Source organism: Perca flavescens, chromosome 4 (assembly GCF_004354835.1).
Source record: "Perca flavescens isolate YP-PL-M2 chromosome 4, PFLA_1.0, whole genome shotgun sequence".
Taxonomy (NCBI): Eukaryota; Metazoa; Chordata; class Actinopteri; order Perciformes; family Percidae; genus Perca; species Perca flavescens.
Window position 1 is genome coordinate 26342656 of NC_041334.1, and position 19759 is coordinate 26362414.

The 19759-nt window shown below is 39.9% G+C and overlaps 1 protein-coding gene across 6 annotated transcripts in view; it reads left to right on the forward strand.

Moving 5' to 3' along the window:
- Positions 1-18636, forward strand: part of arhgef25b (Rho guanine nucleotide exchange factor (GEF) 25b) — a 30356-nt gene extending 11720 nt beyond the window's left edge. For 5 of the 6 annotated variants that reach the window (XM_028574829.1, XM_028574826.1, XM_028574828.1 and 2 more), the window contains 15 exons: positions 6289-6611; positions 6704-6802; positions 9607-9734; positions 10081-10147; positions 10377-10480; positions 11701-11770; positions 13454-13543; positions 13645-13737; positions 14057-14107; positions 14399-14476; positions 14577-14768; positions 14849-15029; positions 15121-15326; positions 15427-15507; positions 17662-18636. In XM_028574829.1, coding sequence (XP_028430630.1) covers positions 6289-6611; positions 6704-6802; positions 9607-9734; positions 10081-10147; positions 10377-10480; positions 11701-11770; positions 13454-13543; positions 13645-13737; positions 14057-14107; positions 14399-14476; positions 14577-14768; positions 14849-15029; positions 15121-15326; positions 15427-15507; positions 17662-17751 — 1853 coding nt within the window. In that variant the 3' untranslated portion in view covers positions 17752-18636. The remainder of the gene's footprint in view (positions 1-6288; positions 6612-6703; positions 6803-9606; positions 9735-10080; positions 10148-10376; positions 10481-11700; positions 11771-13453; positions 13544-13644; positions 13738-14056; positions 14108-14398; positions 14477-14576; positions 14769-14848; positions 15030-15120; positions 15327-15426; positions 15508-17661) is intronic. The other variant, XM_028574831.1, reaches the window with a different exon arrangement.
- Positions 18637-19759: the final 1123 nt, after the last annotated feature.

Consider the following 19759-nt stretch of genomic DNA (forward strand, 5'->3'; position numbering starts at 1 on the left):
TATTTTTAAAAGTCTGTTGACTTTTTACTACATTGAGTAAATGTTAATTTTGGGGCTCCATATGTGACGGCGTAAAAAATGAAACATTAGCTTACATTAGTAAAGACTTTTCTCTTTTATGCCTTTGTTCCTGTGTAGTGTTAGTTTTCATATAAGATGGATTTTTGATGGCAGATAAAAACAGTGGGATTTTCTTAGGTTTTGTACCCCTACAATACAGTGAATCTGCTTCAGAGCAAAGGCAGCTGGACGTACACAAACCTTTGGACATGCACATAGGTAGACCCACATAAACACGTCCCATTACTGCCCCGACCCTTAAAAACCTCTGTTGTTCTAGTTGCTCTGGCAGTGATTACAGAACAGCTCTTCTCTGAGCTGCGCTACTCTGACAGGCCCTGCAAATAGTTGTGTTAAATATATAAAAAAATAAAAACAGCCTTGAGATTTAGTTGCCTTGCTTTCTCACCTTTGATCGCAACGTTGAATAGAACATCACAGAGACTTTTCTTTCTCTCAGTATTGCTGCTATACAAGGTGTTTTCTTTCCATCTGACTCTAAAAATACCCATTCTGTGTGTTTGTGAGTCTGTGGGTGAGTTTGCTTTGTGTTTATAGAAAGCCTAGTTACAGCCAAGGTCTTTTTTCATCTAATCAGTTTTTCTCTTCTTTCATACTTTTTCTATTATTGTGGTTGCAGGAATACTTTTGTTGCAGAGCCCTTTTCTTACATTTTCAAGTGTTCTTGTTTGGTTTAGGGCTTTCTCCTTTGTTTTTTTGGGGCTTTTTGGTCTCCCTCTATCTCCCCTGAAGACTTCCTTCTTATAACTCGTTCATTGTGCAATCTCTCTCATTAAGTGTTTTATTTCGTTTAGCACATTGTCCAACATTTATTTATAAAGGCAGGGAAACGCCTCCAGATAAAGTATGTTTGGTTGAACATACTTATCTACTTATCTAATAAGATAGAATTGCTTACTTATTACTATCTACTTAAAAGTCCTGCCAACAGTCTCACTGTCTCATAACACATGCATCACTGTGCCTCAGAAACTGCCATGACTAACAGTCCATTAGTCCACCAGTGTGTGTGAAATCATCATTGCCAGTATGTGAAGAAGTAAATATGATGACTAACAAGGACAACAGTGTTTAGTACCACTGATCACCTACATATACAGAAGTTTATCTGTAGGCTCAGCCATCTTGCACTTGTTGGTTGTGTTTTTTTGATTACTGTCGCTGAACCACAGGACTGCCTGATCATTAAAGCACACAATTAGACACTAAGACATGAGTCTAATGTGTCTAAAGTGTCAGACACTGAGAACTCAGTCTTCTCCTCCTCAAATTTATTTCTAAAGCAAAGGCAATTCAAAGTGCTTTACATAATGCATCAAACAGGGACTATAGAGCAAAACATTAAAATGTAAACTAAAATAATAGAAACTGCTGCTATAATCAAATGTTTTTTTTTATATCAACAATAGATCAAATGATCACTTATTTGAAAGTGTTTTTAGTGGAAATTAACTCACAGAGAATATAACCCAACTCTGCAGTTCCCCTCAGCTCTACAGAGATTTTAGCATCTTTCAGCTCATTGTTTTGGTGTGGAGATCGTTTCCAGTCACAGCAGGCAGCTGTTTTCATAGGAGCCCGAGAGGTTTTTGTTTAGCAGCAAACAAAAACTATGAGGGATGGCGACAATGTACGAATGAGAAGCCACATCAGCAGCCTGCAGCGCTGTGGGAAAAAGAATGTGGTGGCATGAGGAGTAGATGTCCTGCAACACTGTGAAAACTGTAACTGGGTCAGTTGTCAACACACAGGATGTGAAGGGACATTAATCAGAAATATTCCCGTTTACCAGCAAATACAATCACCCTTATAATGGCTCAGGTCACAGACGCTAAGAGCAAAGAGCAAAAAAAGTGAACAAACACTTATACACTTATATTGATACCTGTAGACATATGGCAATATAGATGATGAAATGTGTGTTCTAGTGCCTGGTGTATCTCAGTCTGATATTACTTACTGAACCATTTTATGATGCAGCTGTGGTAGCTGGCCAGTGGGTATCAAGTAGCCTTAGCAGTTAGCGACAGCAAAACTGATCGAATGTTTTAAAGTTAATTAAGGTACAGTCCAATGACTGATAAGTAGAAGCTGTTAGCAGGAGCATTTGAATGTGTGGAGTGGGAGTGGGATAGATACTCTGTGTAAAGGTGAGTAGTTGATGCACAGGGAGATCAGCTGATCACATTCTGCTTTAACCCTGAGCTCCATTCTGCATTTGTATGTGACCAACCCGTTTCCTGAGGCTTTTAAAAGGGTGACAGTAACTGTAAAGTAGCATTTTCCTACATGTTAAAAGTCCATCCTCATGTTTAGGAGTGAAACCACTTATTAGTATAATGTGGAGCAAAGAAGATGACACATTGATGTTCGTGTGCATTTTAAACTCTATTAATCTATCACTTTCCTGGATTGATAAACTGTGAATCAACTCTGTTTAGGAGTGAGTGGATGCAGACGACATGAAAGTGACTGATTTGTAGTTTTAGTGACAGTGGTTTGGACTGAAAGTATTTTTCTTGGCAGTATTCCAACAGGAAGTGAAGCAGGCCTTTTAACCCCAAAATGACTATTTGATTCCAATAAAGACAATTTCATACATCAGCACTGATAAGCACGCACAGAATATGAAGCACAAACATATTCAGCTGCCATACACACACAAATGAAGGCCTGGCACGTAACATGTGTAAAGCTTTAGTCATGCTTAGACTTGGTGAAGTGTCATTATTATGTTTGAAGCTTGAGAAGCATCTCAATAATTCCTGCTGTTGCTGACCATGACCATATATGGGGTTTAGTGGGGGAAGATGTAGTTAACTGTCTCCTAGCCATCTGCTTTAATAGAGAGAGGGAGAGAGACTTCCATGATGTAAAGTCAGTCATGGAAGCAGCACTCACCACAAATACAATATATATTCTTGTCATGTAATCTCTTCTCTAATGTTTCTTCTCTTTATACACCTAAAATTATAAAATATTGTAGGTTTATTTTTATGGAAGGATTTTGTATTGTAGCTGTAACAGTAAATATACCACCTTGCCTTTAACAATACTGTGAAAACCAAAGTCAAACGTTTTGGTTGTCATTCAAAAGTAGCATTTAAGTGGATACTAATTACCCATAAATTCAGAGATTGTACAAATTACAGATTATATTACATCTCACATCGTATTGATGATGGACTACTACAACATTTTACTCAAACAGACAAACTGCCACTTTACTATTAAAGAACCTAAAATTTTAAATCATACTACGGTGAAAATTAAAAATTAGCATACTCAGAGAGAGCAGATTATACTAAGTCACTTTTTAGTCAGAAAGACATTGCTGGCTGTGGTTTTGACGACTACAACAAGCTTTAACGGGATTGTTTTAAAGGTAACAGTTAAGAAACGTATATCTCTCCGCACCTGCATGTCTAGAATAGATGTGTCAGAAGTGAACTCCTGCACACTGTCATCACAGCTTTATTATTGGTCTGTTAATTCCACTCTCGCATATGAAACTGTTGTGAGCCACAGTGTAGTGCAATTTGCTGACACCGAGCTGCCAGGCAGGTAATAATCCAACAGACAGGATTACTGTTGGAGAGACTGACCCTTCATTACTGTTGGAGAGACTGATCCTTCACTAATATTTTGGTCCCATTTACTGCCATCTCTTTCCATTTGGGTAGATGTGTTGTCTGAGCCAATGGGGTAGCCAAGAGAATCAAACCCCACCCAACCTTAATCCAGCCATTAATCTCTATGCCGTAGGGAATTTGTGTGGCACATGAAACCAGCTCCATGACAAGTTACACAAATCTGCCCCAGTGATAGATGTGAATGGTCATAGAAAATGTTTTTCTTAAAATTTAACATCCAGTATTTACTATTTTCATGGACAGAACGTTTATACAAGAGGACAATGTTTAATATAATTTGGATGTCCATAAAGCCTGCATGCGAGGATGCATTCACAGCATGCATGCTTGCAGGCTGACTGCTGACACTCCCCGCGGACCGGATGGTGGGCCAGCTGTTGCTCTGTGGGAAAATGACACATAACAAGTGCCTCAAACAAACATGACAAGCTGAGTCGCTAAGCTCTGCAGTGGTTTGGATGTCACAATGACCATTACGCACCATTAAGGGTCAGTTCATAGGAAAGGCTGACGTGTTTGTCAAAAACCCTGCAGTAAGGTGCACTTTTTGCATCATTTCAACAGATGGTAAGGTGGTTGTTAATGGTCTTGTATGATCTGATCTGGATAGATGAAAAACAAGGAGACCAGATGTCTGCCTCTGCTCAACGTGACATACAGTATGTGTGTGTATGTATGTGGGCATGTGGATGTTTGCACCAACCTGATTCTTAAGAATTTGTTCTGGTATGGTCTTATTTGAGTCACATAGTTTAGGATATGGTGTCAGAAAGTAATTTTATTGTCAAATTACAGCCTTTCTGACAGTTTATGGTTAATTGCAGGGATGTTGTTGGTCTGTCTTGGCTGACACACATCTTCTATGTTGCACAGAGGTCAGGGACAATGCCCGGCAGACTGGGGTGGTGGTTCCCATTTCTAAAAAGGGGGACCTGAGGGTGCGCTCCAATTATTGGGGTATCACACTGCTTAGCTTCCCTGGGAAAGCTTATGCCAGGGTGCTAGAAAGGAAGCACCGGGGCCGTTGCTATGAGTTATTCGGTACTTATATAACTTGAGTTTGTCCAGTACTTTATAAGTTTATAACTTAACATCTGCAAAACTAATGCTGTACTTTGTGTTTAATGCTAAGTACCAAATGTTACCCACGCTCGACTAAAATGGTGAACATGCTAAACATTACACCTGCTTAACATCAGCTTGTTAAGCATTGCCATTTTGATAATGTTAGCTTTTAGCTCAAAGCACTGGTAATGGAGCTTCACATAGCCGCTAACATGGCTGTAGACTCTTTTATTTTTATATTAGCATTATAACTATACAGTACGTATTTGAAAAAAAAAATCATCACACATGATCATCACCAATGTTGTGAACAATAAACTGAAACTAAATATTTGTGTATTTTATTGCAATTATTGAAGATTTGCTGGTCCCCGTGAAATAAAAGGAGAACTGAAATGAAGCTGGAAGAAAAACCCATTATTTAGTATTTCACTGTCAATATGGCATCTTGTTTAATTGCAGTATCAGGCAGTTTTGGCAAATGGCTGACCCAGATTTCCACTGCCTTCTTGAAAGCTTGTTATTATAATTACAACTTACATAAATGTGCTGACAGGGAATAGTGGCTTCTGGTAGGAGTCCAAAACGGCAAAATGAGGCTCCTGAAAGATTCCACTTTGCTACGATCAGCAGAACAGAGTGAAATGTTAATGTTAGGGTGCTTGATTAAACAGTGTGGTAGAGGATTAGGTACCAATTTCCATAGTCAAGAGACTTAAAGCTGTAAAAAAAAATCCAGCTTTGGCGTAAAAGGGTGTCAGTGCCAGTGTTGGTCCAGCCTAAGTTGTAGAATGAGGGCAGTTCATTACATATGTGACGTGTTTAGTTGTGACTGAGGACAGGAAAAAAAATCATTCCAGTTTGCATTCTTTAAATCTTATTGTTGAGAGGTTGGTGGTTCAATATCCATCTCCTATGTAGGTTCAGGCAGCATTGTGTTCTTTTTAAATAAATAAAAAATGCCGACTCATGTCATGTTGTCTGCATCTCACAACATGAGGTGCACCTCTGCAAATGCAAATTATGTTTGTGTCAATGCATTAAAAAGAAGACTTTCCATGTTCAGTTTAGATTTATTTTAACTGCCTCTATTATCCAGTACTGCCCATTGTCCAGTATTGCTTCTTACACAGCTTAGTAAAAGCCATAGACTGTATAAAGCGCAGTGATAGACCTTTGGTTGGTGTCATTACATTTTTGGTTTAAATGCACTTTCTTTTTTAGACAATGTCTAACAAATGCATTATATAAATTCTGTTTAAACTTATGAGTCCTTCCTCGTGAGAACAGATGTGTTTATAATGATTTAGGACCGGTTGGTACAGTAGCTGCAGCTACTAAAGTTACAGTTAGGGCTTAACACAGGAAATTGACCAACATTTTTGTGCAGAAATCTGTCTGCAGCGTCTGACCTGAGAGGATGTACCCCACAATTAGCTGCTGTATGTTAACCCAATCCTTTTCTGTCTTTCTTTTTTTCTCTCTACAGCAGAGTCTTACTCTGTGGCAGGCAGTGCAGTCAGTATCACCCCATCAATGGGCCCTGTGCCCCACCAGGCCTCAGGCAGTTCCAGCCCCTGCTCACACTCCTCGTCTGGAGGATCACGGCACCCTGTCAGTGCCCTCAAGAAATGGCTCACCAATCCCGTCCGCAAGCTGAGCTCTGATGCCAGAGGAGGAGCGGGAAAAGTCGAGAAGCAGATGTGCAGGTCAGACAGGAGGCAACCGCCATTGCTCTTTTCCCACAATGAAACTCAGCCGAGGCCTCTGGAACCGCACAACAACTACACCATCCTCTCGTCAGGAGACACGGTGAGACCTAAAGACAGACGGATACATTCATACCTCCTGAGGAAACATTATATGTTCTTGTTTGTAACGGTTGTTGTGTTTGTGTTGTACAGGTGTTGAAAGACAGTCTGTTGAGTCCAGCAACTCCTTCTCCTACACAGCCGCCCTGTCACAGCTACTTATCTGACCTCCTGCAAGGCACAGACACACAGGTCTGTCTCAGCAGATAAAGTACAGTTGTCAGTGAAGCTGATTGATTGATTGATTAATTGATTGAAGATTGATAAATCCTGAAATGAAGATGTATTAGAATATAAGAACTAAAGAACTAGAAAACTGAATCATATGAACAAAGAAAGTAGAAAAAGTTAGTTGTTTTTTTTTTACCTTGGTCATCCGGTCTACAAGAACGTAATGAAAATAGTTTGCGGTGCAAAGAAAGTTGGGAAACATATAGGACAGGTTATTACTGCAATGGTATGAAATTACACAGTGTATAAAATTAATATTTTTTTTCTGATGGGACAATAAAAATACAAAGTAGTTGAGAGAAACAAATGAACAATAAATAATGCAAACTAAAAGTCAAAAGTGCTCCCACCACTGGATTCTTCACCCCCCTTACAGTTATTGTAATACTTTCAGTAGAACCTCTCTCATCATCAACCCCTTAAGTAATGCAGGTCTCATGAGTTAATAATGTATAAATGACAGAAACACATACACCTAAATGTCGATACAACTCTCACTGCATCTATGAATTATGAACGTGCACATCTCTCTACATCCTGTTCAGTTCAATTCAATTCAATTTAGTTGTATTAGCATGTGAAAGGCTTTTTATTTGCACACATCATTCGACTTCCACCAACTGTGCTAAGCGAATAGCATATACTTTTGCTGCATATTTTGTGTTTATGCACACACACAAACACACAAGCACTTACGACTATTTTCTGATAACGCTACACTGTAGTGAATACTATTTGAAAGGCCCTCTGTAGTGGAATCAATCCTGTGGGCTTTTCTAGACGGCATCTGGAAGTACTTAACTAGCAAAGCAGTCTGTAAAAGACTGAAACAGGATCAGGGTTGGGGGTGAGGAGGGTACTGTCATGACACCCAAGAAGCCTGAGCAATAGAGAGCTAATTAGCCTAGGGGAGCTCCAGGGTCACCGGCCGTATGTGAACATAAATGTGAACATAAATACTGCCGTTGGCTGTAGGATTGGAACGGGTTTACCTACACATACAGCTCGACATGAACTTGTAGTTCTTGGTCTCCTTCCTTCCTTGGCCGTCAACTGGTCCAGTTCCTGTAGCATTGTTTCACATTGTTCTGCTTGATAAATGACTGACCTCACTTTCAGCCTTTCTCAGTCCAATGGCCCTTTGGGACATATAGAGCCCTGCAGCTTTATGTTTACTTCAGCTTCTTAACCCTTCAGTGTTGTCCTGCCCAGGTCAGGGTAAATAGAAGCCTAATCATCTCTATAAATGAAAAAATTGACATTTTGGGAAATATGCTTATTTGCTTTCTTGCCGAGAGTCAGGTGAGAAGATTAACACCAATCTCACGTCTGTATGGTAAATATAAAGCTACACCAAGTGGCCAGTCAGTTTAGCTTAGAAAAAGGAAACAGCTAGCCTGGCTCTGTCTAATCTCTACAAAAACCGAAGTGTAAAAATGACAAGTCACTCTTTAACAAGGAGTTATATGACTGACTATTTATTGCCTGGGAGTAGTAACTTCCTGGAGTCTCTGGCACATACCTCGACACATAACCCATTGTAAAGTGTAAATTGTCATTTAACGGATTAAACAAAGAGATATAACATGTTAATTGGTGAGCTTCAGAGGTGCTGGTAGGCAGATTTTGTTGACAGAGCCAGGCTTTCCAGTCGTTAAGCTAAGCTAAGCTAACCAGATGCTGGCTCCAGTTACAACCCCAGAGACATGAGAGTGGTATCAATCTTCTAATCCAACTCTCGGCATAAAATGAATGAAAATGAAACATTTAGAGCAACAAGCAAGCTAAGCTTATTTTTAATGGCTTCTGACTAGTTGATCAGAACCAGAGTGGACATGGAGTTTGAATAAGTCTGAGATGTTTGTCATAGGCAGGATGTGTGCTGGGTAAAGACGAGGAACAGTCGACTCAGACAGAGTGAGAGAGCAAAAAAGAATGAGGAAAATAAACAGCAGAAGGATTATCATCTAGTGCACCGAGGCAGAGCACAACATGTGGTGAGACTACAGTTTGTCAAGAGGATTGCAGTCAGATTCACATTAGATTATACTGCTTTTAAGTGCGGAGTGATAGTTGTTATATAACAACTTTCCATACTGTGGTCAATTACCCCAACCTTTATTAGCTGACTGGACAAATTGTACAAAATGTTGCTTATTATTCACCATCATCTGTCAGGCCACATTCTACTTTTCCAAATGTCTCTGCCCAGCAGTCTTCTGAGCAGCAAGAAGAGACATTAAAAAGTTATTATTACTCTCAGGTTACTTGGGATTTGGGGGGAGCAGAGTGGAGCAAACAATTGTTCTACTGATGTGTTCCCCAGAATCAGGACCCTGTCATCTTTACAGTATATATTTCTTCAGATGTGTGCTGGCTGGGTCAGGGGCTGCTATAGATGGAGCTTTATGATTTCAGTTTGTTGCTTTACTTGTTAAATAATGGATGACTTTACCTCTTAACCTCAAAATAAAAACCATCTAAGAGGTTTACAGGGCAAATCTTTCATTAGTAAAACTGATAGCAACTCTAATAAAAATGTTAATCTGAAGAGTACCTAGTAATTATAGCTATCAAATAAATGTAGTGGAATAAATGGAAATACTAAGTAAAGTACCTCAAAATTATACTTCAGAACTGTACTTGAGAAAATTTACTTTTCACTGGGTCACTGCCCTACACAACAGGATCTGCCTGTCTCCTCTCACATAATATGTTACAGTGATGCTTACCAAAAGCTGTACTGTCTTGTTTGTGTGTTTTAGAGTCAAAAGTCCAGTATCCACACTCTCCAAGGGGAAGATGGCTGCACTGTGACTGATGACTCAGCCAGCCAGTGGTCTGCTACGGTGGACAGCGAAGAGGAGAGAAACATTGCCTTAGAAAAGAGCATGTAAGTGTTGACCTCTACATTAACGGAGTAGTTTGACATTTTGGGGAAACTTTTTTTTTTTTTTTTTTTTTTATTCACTTTATTGCATAAAGTTAGATAAGAAGATTGATACCACTTTCGTTTTGGACAGAGATATTTTCAAAACAGTGCTTGTGTGGATGGGATTTTCTTTGAGAACGAAGACAGGAAAACACTGTTTACAAAAATACCCATGTACATGTGGACTAGGCATAACTATCAGCAAGAACGCGAATAAGCATATTTCCAAAATTTGGCTATTTTGCCAAAATGTACATTTCTATTTCTTAATGTCCTTTGTTTGCCGTTTTCAAAATCTCTATCTCAGATATGTGCTGACAGAGCTGATAGAGACAGAAAGGTTGTATGTGGAAGATCTTGGACTCATAGTGCAGGTATGTCTCTTTTCCAGTCTTTAGTAGCCTAAATAATCTGCTTATGACATTTAGACATTACCAAGCTCCCTTTATCAATAACACTCTGCAACATTCACGTCTTAAACTGACTCTCCAAATCTCTGATTTGATTAGTGACATGTGTCTCTGTGTGTGTGTGTGTGTGTGTGTGTGTGTGTGTGTGTGTGTGTGTGTGTGTGTGTGTGTGTGTGTGTGTGTGTGTGTATAGGGCTACATGGGCACCATGGCCAATCAGGTAGTTCCAGAGGACCTAAAAGGGAAGGATAGGATTGTGTTTGGAAACATCCAACAGATCTACGACTGGCATAAGAAGTGAGTCAGAGCACCCCTCCCCCATCTCTCTCTCTCTCTCTCTCTCTCTCTCTCTCTCTCTCTCCTCCCTCTCTCAGTTCCTCTGAATTTGAACAATCTCTTATAGTGGTTCAGCGTGTGTCACGTCCCCTGGCTGTTTGTTTCGTGTGTGTGTGTGTGTGTGTGTGTGTGCGCGGGCGCGCGCTAGGGTTTAATTCCCGGGAATTAAGACTATTTCCCGATTCCCGGGAAAGGTTATGACGGGAAATAAAATAAAATAAAAAAACCGCAAGGAGTGTGCGTCTATTGTTGTCATACGCCTACGGTAACGTTGATGCAGGCGACGGAGCCGTACCGTAGCAACAGTAATAAAGGCTCACTAAATTCATTACGCAGCAGTAGGCTACATCCGTGGAGGCGGAGAGAGCGTTTTTCTATCTGCGGCCAATTTATCACGAAAATCCGAAACCGCCTGAGCGCAGAGTCTATCTACGCTCTCTGCTTGTTGAAAGCACACTTCCAGAAGAAAAAGAAAGAAAGGCAGGGTGAGAATGCATTGTAAACTAAAAGAAATATGTAGCCTAAGTTGTCACAAGTTCAATGCAACGCTGATATTGTGTTTAGGCATTGTTTTCCCCCCAATTCAGTTTTTACATAGGCTATGGCCCTGTCTTTTTGCAGTGCACAGTTGTACATTTAAGTGGGTCGTTTTCTTTAATTTTGTTGAACTTGTATGTGTTTTAAAGAGAAATGCCTGCCCTGCCCTAATAAAGAAATATTTGGTTTACTTCGAGTGATTATTCCCATTTGCAGCCGCTTACAAATCTCAACAGTCACAGAATGGATTTCGTTTAACAGAATGGTTTAGGAATCATTCAATGGTTTACTTTAGTAGATTTCGATTTTCGTTATAATGAAGTTCTGTAAAATATTGGTTTTATAAGAGTTGCCTAGATTTTAAGAAGACAATTGATGATGGACATAAACTTTTTGTGTTTATTTGTGTTCTTTTGCCTTAATAATGATACAAATAATATATAAAAATGTCAGTTTGGGATTTGGGAACGCATATTTGAATGATATTGATACATTACTTGGGTTTAAAAAAAAAAAGGCTATTCCCAGGAAATGGGTCTTTTCCCGGTATCTGATTCATCTAATTTTCGGTTAAAATATTAACCCTGTGTGTGTGTGTGGGAATGACTGTTCCTGCCTGACTTTCTCTGCTTTGTTTCACACAGTTATTTGCTGGGAGAGCTGGAGAAATGTGTGGGTGATCCTGACCGCCTGGCCCAACTCTTCATCAAACATGTGAGTCTACATCAGTGAGTTACCACCATCCATATGTGTCTTGATCTTGCATCTGCAGATGCAGCTGCAGAATAAACAGTTTTGCAATCATCAGCTCTCAAAGCTGACAATCAGTGTTAAAGAAGCTCTGCAGAAACCGCGCAATGTGTGAAAATGAGCTGGAATTACAGATCTCCGAGATCTATAAAAAGTATTCACACCCTCCTTGAAGTATTTTATATGTGGCTGTTTAAAACCAGACTGATCTCATGAAGTGGCGTATGTATGACACGCCAATTTGTATTCCATTTTCGGTGTGTTATCAAGAGGCATAATCGCTTTTTAGCGTGTTTATCAATGCTGTTTGGCCTCCATTGACTTACATTACCTCACCACTTGGCTTTAGAAAGTGGCGTGTATGTTTATGCGAAGTCATGATGTTATGTTGTTAAAACTGAACTTTGAGAAAACTATTTAATATCAAAGTGAAAACAGATCTCTACAAATTGAGAATGGAAGGAATTACAAACATATACAAGAGAATAAATTGAAACATACTGATCACGTGGATTCAATCATCATCATCATCATCATCAAACTTTATTACAGACTCAAGGTCCAAATCACCCACAACAATACATAAATATATATCCATAAACGCAAATGTATACACACCTACTTACACATGTAATAAATATAAAAACAAACAAATTTAAAAAGAAAATTATTGTTCTACCAGGAGACAATTATACCAGTGTTTCCACATACGGGATTGGTAGCGTGTAGTGCTTAGACGTATGTCAGTTAAGCCCATTATTATTTCATTTTGTGACCCATCAAGCCGACACATGAATTTAAACATTAGGTTTCTTAAAACAGCATGAAAGGTTCTCACTCTTGCAACCACAAACATCTCACTTGCACTACACCATCTTGGTCTTGTGAGTAATATTCTCATTGCGTCATTATATGCTACTTTCAATTTTAAAAGACTTGCCTTTTTATAGTTTGACCACAAGTGCGCAGTATACAACGGTGTGCAATATGCTTTGAACAGAGATATCTTTACACCAGCTGTACATGCCCTAAATTTACGTAAGAGACTATTGGCTTGTGCATACATCATGCGACATTGCCTGTAAATATCTTCATCATCTGTCATTTTATCAGTGATAAAATGACCAAGGTATTTCACCTTATCACAAACACTAAGCGTATTATTAGCCAATTTAAAATCAGGGAAATTCAATGTTGTAAAACATATAAAAAGGGTAGTATATACATTTTATTGGCATTGTACATATCGGTATCAGTATATAGTGTCGTTACAGCAGAAAAATAAACTACTGGAGAAAAATCTGAAAAATATTTTGATTTGGTGCAGCTTTTCCAGCTCAGCTCCTCTATCCACTTCACTCCGTGTAGTGTAGCACGCCAATTAATCCACGGCAAATTAAACCATTCTTTGTCAGCCACTGGAACTATTTAATGAAGCAAAGGTCATGCACTGGTTTAACAAACCCCCCCAAAAAAAACTCATGAGGGGAATGGGAACACAAGAAAACTGAGAGGAAACTAAGAGTCAGAGTAGCTCAGAGGCTTAATTCTTCCTCTGTCCGTTCGTCACTGTCCCTCACACACAGATTATTTGGAATAATTGTAACGTGAGCTCTCTCTCTCTCTTTTTAATTCTTTTTTTTCCAGGAACGGCGTCTTCACATGTATGTGGTTTACTGTCAGAACAAACCAAAATCAGAACACATTGTCTCTGAGTACATTGAGACCTACTTTGAGGTGAGTAAACTGTTGTACTACTGTCAATTTTATTGGAGCTATTTAATGATTTTTATTTTTTTTACTGAGGACACTTTCTCTGTTTTTCTGTGACCTAACAGGATCTCAGGCAGCAGTTGGGTCACAGGCTGCAGCTCAATGATCTGCTTATCAAACCTGTTCAGAGGATCATGAAGTATCAGCTACTGCTGAAGGTTTGCAGTTTAACATGATTGTGTATCTGCATGCATGGCACTGTTACACAACATTAAAGATATAATCAATGTCCGCAAGAGAGGAATTGAAAAGGCAAACTGCTTCGGTCTTCCCACGAATTCTGAGGAAGACCTGTGTGCAGTCAATAGCCTTTGTCTTATTTATAATCATGTAGACGCTATAATAAAAGGCTCTTCACATCACGGTCGCATCCAAGTAGCGTATCCTCTTTTGCTTTTTATTATGAGGGTATTGTTTCCTTTTTATTGAAAATTATTAAAACTCTACATAAACCTCTCTTTGACTGGTAAACCCCAGGACTTCCTGAAGTACTACAGCAAAGCTGGAAGGGATGTTGAGGAGCTGCAGGTATGAGCTCATTACTTAATGTGAATACATATACAGTGAGCTGCCAGTTTATTAGGTACACCTACAGTAGCTAAACTAATGCAGTCTAATACAACAGTCCTGGTTCAATTTTTGTTGAACTGTTCTTTCAAACGTCTTTAAATTAGGATGTTGTATTAGACTGCAGTAGTTTCAGCTAGGTGTATCTAATGAACTGGCAATTGAATGTGTAAAGTACTATTGTGAGTCTGTATAACACAAAATTGTGTTTTGACTTCAACTGATTCTCCTCCATCCAATTTCTCTCATCAGGGGGCGGTGGAGGTGATGTGTTTTGTGCCAAAACGCTGTAATGATATGATGAATGTGGGCAGGCTCCAAGGTTTTGAGGTGAGATACTGATTATTTCCTGTCCATCATCACAGATGAAATGCATATCCAGGGTGACTTACAGTCTATGACAATGTTTGTGGCGAACACACTGTTTCAGGGGAAAATAACGGCTCAGGGGAAGTTGCTCCAGCAGGATACCTTCTCTGTCAGCGAGCAGGAAAGCGGCTTACCGTCCAAAGCGAAGGAGAGGAGGGTCTTTCTGTTTGAGCAGCTGGTCATCTTCAGTGAGCCAATTGATAAGAAAAAGGGCTTCTCTTTGCCAGGGTACACTTTTAAGAACAGCATCAAGGTGCGAATGACACTGCGTTTTAAAACATCTTTGGTTTAGTGTTTTTTTTTAATGTTCAACAAGTCTCCTGTGTGCTTCAGGTCAGCTGTTTGGGCGTGGAGGAGCACTCTGAGAATGATCTATGCTCTCTGGTTCTGACCTCCCGCGGGACTAATGGCAGTGTGACGCGCTTCATCATGCAGGCATCATCTCTGGAAATACAGCAAGCTTGGTTTGATGACGTGGTCCAGATTTTGGAGAGTCAGAGGAACTTCCTTAATGGTACCAGAGCTTAGTGTTTCTTCAATAAAACCGCAGATTTAAGAGTTTGGTGCGTTTTAAGTAATGTGACATCTCTTCCTGTCCACTGGAGCCCTTCAGTCTCCAATAGAGTACCAACGCAGGGAAAGCAAATCAAACAGCCTGGGCAGGAACATGAAGTCTCCAACTGCGTCAGCATCTGGCCTGCGACCTCACTCCTCTGCATCCATGGACCGACGCCAGAAGCCCTGCCTGCTCTCTTGCAACACCTCCCTGCCCTCTCTGCATCCACCACACCACAGCCCAGCCTTGAAAGTGGTGAGTGTGCAGCAACGCTCCCTTGCACATTTGTGTACATTCATAAATTTCTCCTTCTCTGACATTCTTTTGCTTTGATTTGTCTTCTATCTCTCTCAAGCTTTCTAATCCCTGTGCTGCGAGACCTCAAACAGCTCTCCCTCCACTTTCTCCCCCCGAGCAGCTCAGTTTGTACACAGAGGTAAGACACACCCGCCAGACAGCCAATGGGCTGCCGCCATCCCAGCATGCAGGTACATCAGTCTTACTTCACACAGCGGTGAAAAGTGTATCCCAATTTGTATGTAGAAGTAGAAGTAGTAACATCACAATTTAAAAGGTTAGTTCACCCAAATTACAAAAAACACCTTTCCCTTACTGGCTGGTATCTAGCAATGAGGATAGTTTGGGGTTTATTTACCCATGTTTAGAGATATCCATGTCCAAGATTTCTTTTGCTACCCAAATACAGTGAAGGTTAAAGGTATAATATGTAGGGTTTTCCTAATGAAACAATGTTAGACTAATGCAAAAATGACTGTCATTGCCAACGGTTTTTCCCCAAACACATCCGAGAACTCACCAATCTGTCCATGTGCAAATCCCAAGTCAAAACGCTGTTATCTCTATGTCAGCAGTTTGTTGTCGTGATCACTGACGATGAGGGGAAATTACTCTCTGGTTGCCTTTGTCAAATATCCTGTTGTTGTTTCTGCGTGGATTTAAAAACCAGGTCGACCTAATCTGTAGCCAGCGTTATTCAGTCATCCAGTTTATGGAAAAACTCACTGACCTGCTGTTTTATCTCATTCTCTCAGAGACTTCCACCAGGAGAAGGAAATGGTTTGATCGCATATTAGATGTGCTTATCTGGCCTGATTCTACAAAGTCGCTCTCGTCCTATTGTTGTCTGTCTTGGTGTTTTTGGATCAGCAGTGTTTACATCCTGCTCTAGGTGCAGGAGTACAGACAAGTTTTCTATGGTGCTTATCCCTCTGGCTTTTCTTAGTTAATATCTGTTTCTGCACATGACATTTTATGTAACAGCTCCATAATCTTATTTCTGTAAAATTCAATACCAATTATGAGGTTTTTCGTGTGGTTCGTGTCAGAATTAGAGAAGCACAACATTTTTGTAACTTATACATAATTTTTAAAGCTGCACTAATCAATATTTTAACAATTGATCAGTTGGCCCAAATAATTTCCATCTCACAGTTTTCCTCAGCTCTATGGAGCTTTTTGGTGTCTTTCAGTTCATTGTTTTGGTTTTACACCCCACAACTTTACTGTTTTTATTTCCCTCTCACCGCTCTCATCAGCCTAGTTTCAAGCAATGACAGGCGGCTGATATCAGGGGACTAATCTCTAAAAACCTCACAGCACCAAACAGCAGACACAGTTAGCGACTAGCTGGTGAACATGTGGGGGCATTTAGTAGCTAAGACTAAGACTAAAAAGAGTCAGATATTTCCCTCAGGAGTTGTTAGAGACAAAAACAGCTAAAGGAAAGTTAAAATTGGATTCACATTTGTCAGGTGGACAGAAACACAACTCCAAATGAATGATTATTTTGCTTCGTAGCTGCTCAATGTATAAATGAGCAAATGTTTGCTAACATTTTAGCTGTAATAACTTTGTTAAAAATATGTCAATGTGTTAACAGCATGTTCTGCTTCCCTTAAGTGGCTTCCCCAAACAAAAATCATTTAAAGAGGACAGATCATGAAAACCCATATTTTCAGTGCTTATATATTTGGGTATCTGGATTGTCAAAACCAATTGTGAAATAAGGAAACCCAGTCAGTTTTTTGTGGGATGGGATTTTACCGTAGACTGTAAAAAAAAGACTGGACGTAGCAGCAGTGACGTCACCCATTCAATTGTGGACTCGGCCACATGGACTGCCGTTCTTGTAAACCACGAGTTTGCCATTTGGCCTTCGCCATCTTTTATTTTTTTTTAACCGGACCTGATCATATTTGGACAAGAGGGTGGAGCTGGGGAGGATGACGCGGCTAAACCAGTGTTGATTTTCAACTCCGGGCACTGGCGCAGCGTATAGTCAAGATTGTTAATGTTAATATTGGGTGATGTGATTATTAGCATGAATCACATCATGATTTTATCTGACCGCTTAGCTAATTACAAAGTAATATACAACATTTCATTTACTTTTAGGCCACCCAAAAGGACAGAGTAATGAATTTATTATGAGGAGTTGTGTGCCATTACCATTAACTGTTTGTGTAACACTGGAAATATAAAGTAGGAACGTTCTGTCTACTATTTGAAGTTGTGCGTATAAACCACACAAGTATTAAAAACATTTAATTAGTTGCTTTTTTTCCCTCAGGGTGTGACTTCCAGTTTCCAGGAGACCACATTAAACATGGGTGCCCATCGACCAAACAACCTGGATCACCTGAAGGAGATTGAGCAGTAAAATGAACTACGATGACAAATGAACTCCCTTTACTTTTCTGCAGTAGGAGTGCCTCAACTGAGTCAGCGTGATCTGTCAGCATTGTTTGTTTCACTCCTGTACAGATGTCATCAAGGTCTCAGTGTCTCCGTTCCTCACATTTTGCTCTTAATTTCCCTCCAAATATCAATCAAATACCACCATGGTTTAGCTTAATCTGGATTTGATCTTGTATAATCATATCTCTGTGCGTGTGTGTGTGTGTGTGTGTGTGTGTGTGTGTGTGTGTGTGTGTGTGTGTGTGTGCGTGTGCGCATACATATTCGCACATTCACACATCTACAGATGGTGAAATGTGTGAAAATGCAGTTTTGAAGAACCACAGAGACTGTACTTCATATTGTACGTATATGTATACATTTCTTACTTTTTTCATTAGAATTCATGGATGAATATTTTTGTAGATCATAATATTTTCATAAAGGACCAATTACACTTTATTTCCCCTGAGAACTCTAATCTCAAATCCCTTTATGCAGTCATACTCTGTGTTCTCAAATGTCTGTATCCTTGAAATCACTGAGTGATTGCAGATTCCAGCTTCACTGTGGAGTCTGAATCCATACAAGTTGTGTATGTCTGTGTGTTCCTTGCAAACACTGTGTGTTCCTTGAGAAAATAGCTGTTTTCCCTTTGGTGGGCTATTTTAACCCTGCAATTGTTTTACTGTTATCTGAACCAAACACATTTGCAAACTCACACAGGGCACACGTCCTAATCAAGCAGAAAAAGGACAAAGGGAAGACAAAGGTGCTCACCGGTCACTGTCATGTTGAATGTAAATAATCTCATGTGTGATATGTGATCATATCAATAAAGCTATTTGACTTGTGTCCTGATACACACAGAAAGGGAAATGCTTTTCAGATACGTGTCATCGTTTTTGGAGAAAAAAAAACAACTTCTAAAAATATTTCAGAGCTAGCGTGTTGTGTGTGTTGCATGAGATGTTGGGTGAGACAACGGCTCCCTGGGCACAGACATGTCAAAGGACCCCCAATCCTCTTACATGGGAGCAAGATGTGGTTGTTTTGCGTTTCTTTGTAGTCGCTGTAGATCTCTTAGTTTTGCTTCTCTAGGTAGCTGATTAGCATTTTTTTGTAGTCATGCAGCTTTTTGCATCTTGTGTTGTTTTCCACCTCTTTGTAGTCATTCTGTATCTTTTTGTGGTCACTTTTGTCTCTCTGTGGTGCCTCTTTGTTGTTGTTTGATTCAAACAAGAAATAGTAACAGTCACCTCAAACAGAGGCATTGGTCCAGGGGCCCCTTGGGACTGTTCAGTAATCCCTTCATCTTCCCAGGGTACTGTTAATATAAATAGATGCATTAAAACATTTAGGCTACTTTGGAGGATATGAATTCTACAGTGACAGCAGAAGTCACTGCAGCAAACCATGAAAATGTTTTTTAAACAAGATTCTCCTCTCCAGCCTGCTACTCTTTTTTTAAGTCAATTTTCTGACCATAATCTGTGTCAGAAGCCACATTATCAGCCACTTTAAGATTAAGACATACTTTATTGATCCTGTTAGGGAAAATAAAAAAAATGTTTCAGTCTGTTGTTAGTTATTACACACAGAAATACACACATATGCCCAAGCCCTATACACGCACTAATGGAAAGATGTCAAAGTGAGGGAGCTGCCCATGACAGGCACCCTGAGCAGCTGGGGGTTCGGTGCCTTGCTCAAGGGCACCTTGGCAGTGCCCAGGAGGTGAACTGGCACCTCTCCAGCTACCAGTCCACACTCTGTTCTTGGTCCGCGCGTGGATTTGAACCCACGACCCAAGCCGGTTCCCTTGGACCGAGGTACTGCCACACCCCAATTACCTTATTGTACAGGGTGTCCTCATGGCTTTCTTTGCCTCAGCTGTCATTATACAGTCAATTGTATATTCTGAAATGTGTTTCTATTTGAAGAAAACAAGTTAAGAGTGGCTTAGCCACATTTATTTCAATTTCTTTTTA